This window comes from Neophocaena asiaeorientalis, unplaced genomic scaffold, assembly GCF_003031525.2.
Source record: "Neophocaena asiaeorientalis asiaeorientalis breed wild unplaced genomic scaffold, Neophocaena_asiaeorientalis_V1.1 scaffold91, whole genome shotgun sequence".
NCBI classification, from domain to species: domain Eukaryota; kingdom Metazoa; phylum Chordata; class Mammalia; order Artiodactyla; family Phocoenidae; genus Neophocaena; species Neophocaena asiaeorientalis.
In genome coordinates this window covers 720,379-722,136 of record NW_020173198.1, presented here as the reverse complement: position 1 = coordinate 722,136, position 1,758 = coordinate 720,379, and the positions used below count along the sequence as shown (strand labels likewise).

General features: G+C 37.4%; 1 protein-coding gene across 1 annotated transcript in view; it reads right to left on the bottom strand.

Moving 5' to 3' along the window:
• Window positions 1-530: 530 nt before the first annotated feature.
• SEPTIN14 (septin 14) overlaps window positions 531-1,758 on the bottom strand; it is a 41,206-nt gene continuing 39,978 nt past the window's right edge. The window contains exon 10 of the mRNA XM_024744443.1: window positions 531-1,262. Within this exon, the coding sequence (XP_024600211.1) occupies window positions 1,083-1,262 (180 nt within the window). The 3' untranslated portion in view covers window positions 531-1,082. The remainder of the gene's footprint in view (window positions 1,263-1,758) is intronic.

Genomic DNA, 1,758 nt, shown 5'->3' with positions numbered 1-1,758 from the left:
AATAACATATATAAAAATCATTGTGGATATACCTCCCTTTCCCTGTATTTTTCAAAAAAAAAAAACTTTCAAGAAGTAAAGGTATTATAAATCAGATTATATTTTCTCAAATATTTTGAGGCAAAAATCACAATACCCTGATACCCTGAAAAAAAATGCTGCCTTTGAAATGAATGCAGTAATAAAATTACAACAGAAGAAAAATTTATTCTTTTAGGGACGTGAGAAAAATTCCATGAACTATGCCAGATGTAGCTGGAGTAAATATATACAGACCCTCAACGGTAGTACTTTCATAGAATGAGTCACGGTGAGTCAGCCACACACATAGGTGAACTGACATTGTAAATGTGGAAAATCAGGATATATAGTCAGAAGGAAAATTTTGAAATGGCAAAAAAAAAGTCCACTTTATTTGATAACTTTAGTTTTAACATATACCCCAAATATGTAAGGTGTAATATTATCATCCAAATGTTACTCATGGTTTCCCACTGTTTTCTGGCTCTCCCTAACTTTTCAAGATTTATTCCAATATTAGTTTTACAAGGTCTAACATAAAAGCCTAAGAGTTCCAATCAGAAACAATATTTTATTTAATAAAAACTATCAAGAAATTATTATCAGTAGAATTTGTTAAGGAATATCAGCATAAGAATTAGCCTTTTATAACATAATATTTTATGCCAACAAATCCCCTACTTCTATTTAGATATGAAATAGTATATATACACTTGGTCCCTGGAGCCACAAGTAGGGCTATAGTAAAAGAATTTCAACAGCTAATCACTTTTCACACTGTGCTATATAATTCTTTGATTTTCTTTCATTTTAGCAAATATTTATTGACTGCTAATTCTGTGCTACTCTTGTTCTAAACACTGAGGACAGAACATTTAACAAGATGGTCAAGGTACCTACTCCCAAGGAGTTCACATTCTAGTTGGAGAAAATATACAATAAGCAAACAGATTTTAAAACTTAGTATAATTTCAATCAGAATTAGTGCTATGAGAAAAATCTCACAGGAAGATGGGATTGAGAGTGATAGGGCTCCATGACACACAGATGGAAAGAGAGGATTATTTCTTACGATCTTTGTCCTTCCTTATATTGGTACACTCCTGAGTCTGCAATGTTCCAGAGGCAGCCTTCATTTTATAAAAATCTATTATTTCTTCTTCCAATTGTCTTCTCTCCTCCTCAAGTTTCATCGTCTCCTCTTGTTGGACCCTCTTAAGATGCTCAAACTTGTCCTGTAGCTGTGAAACAAATCTGCAGTTGTGACTCAAAGCACGCTATGGTGGCACATCCCCAAGAACATGTTTCTCTTTTTCTGGTTATCAAACATACCCTAATCATCAGAGTAGCACTTGATCTTAATAACAGTTTCAAAAATTATCTCTGCTGGAGTCATATTGCTCGTAATTACATTTTCAGACCTGAGAAGTAAATGAGCATCTAGATACAATGGCAAGAAGAATGATTGCAAAGGCTGGGGATGTGGGAGTGTGGTATTTATAAATGATGGCAAAGTCATTGAGAAAACTTTTTACTTAAAGATGGGAGGTTGCTGGTGGCGCAGTGGTTGAGAGTCCGCCTGCCGATGCAGGGAACACGGGTTCGTGCCCCCGTCCGGGAGGATCCCACACACCGCGGACCGGCTACGCCCGTGAGCCGTGGCCGCTGAGCCTGCGCGTCCGGAGCCTGTGCTCCGCAACGGGAGAGGCCACGACAGTGAGAGGCCCGCGTACCGAA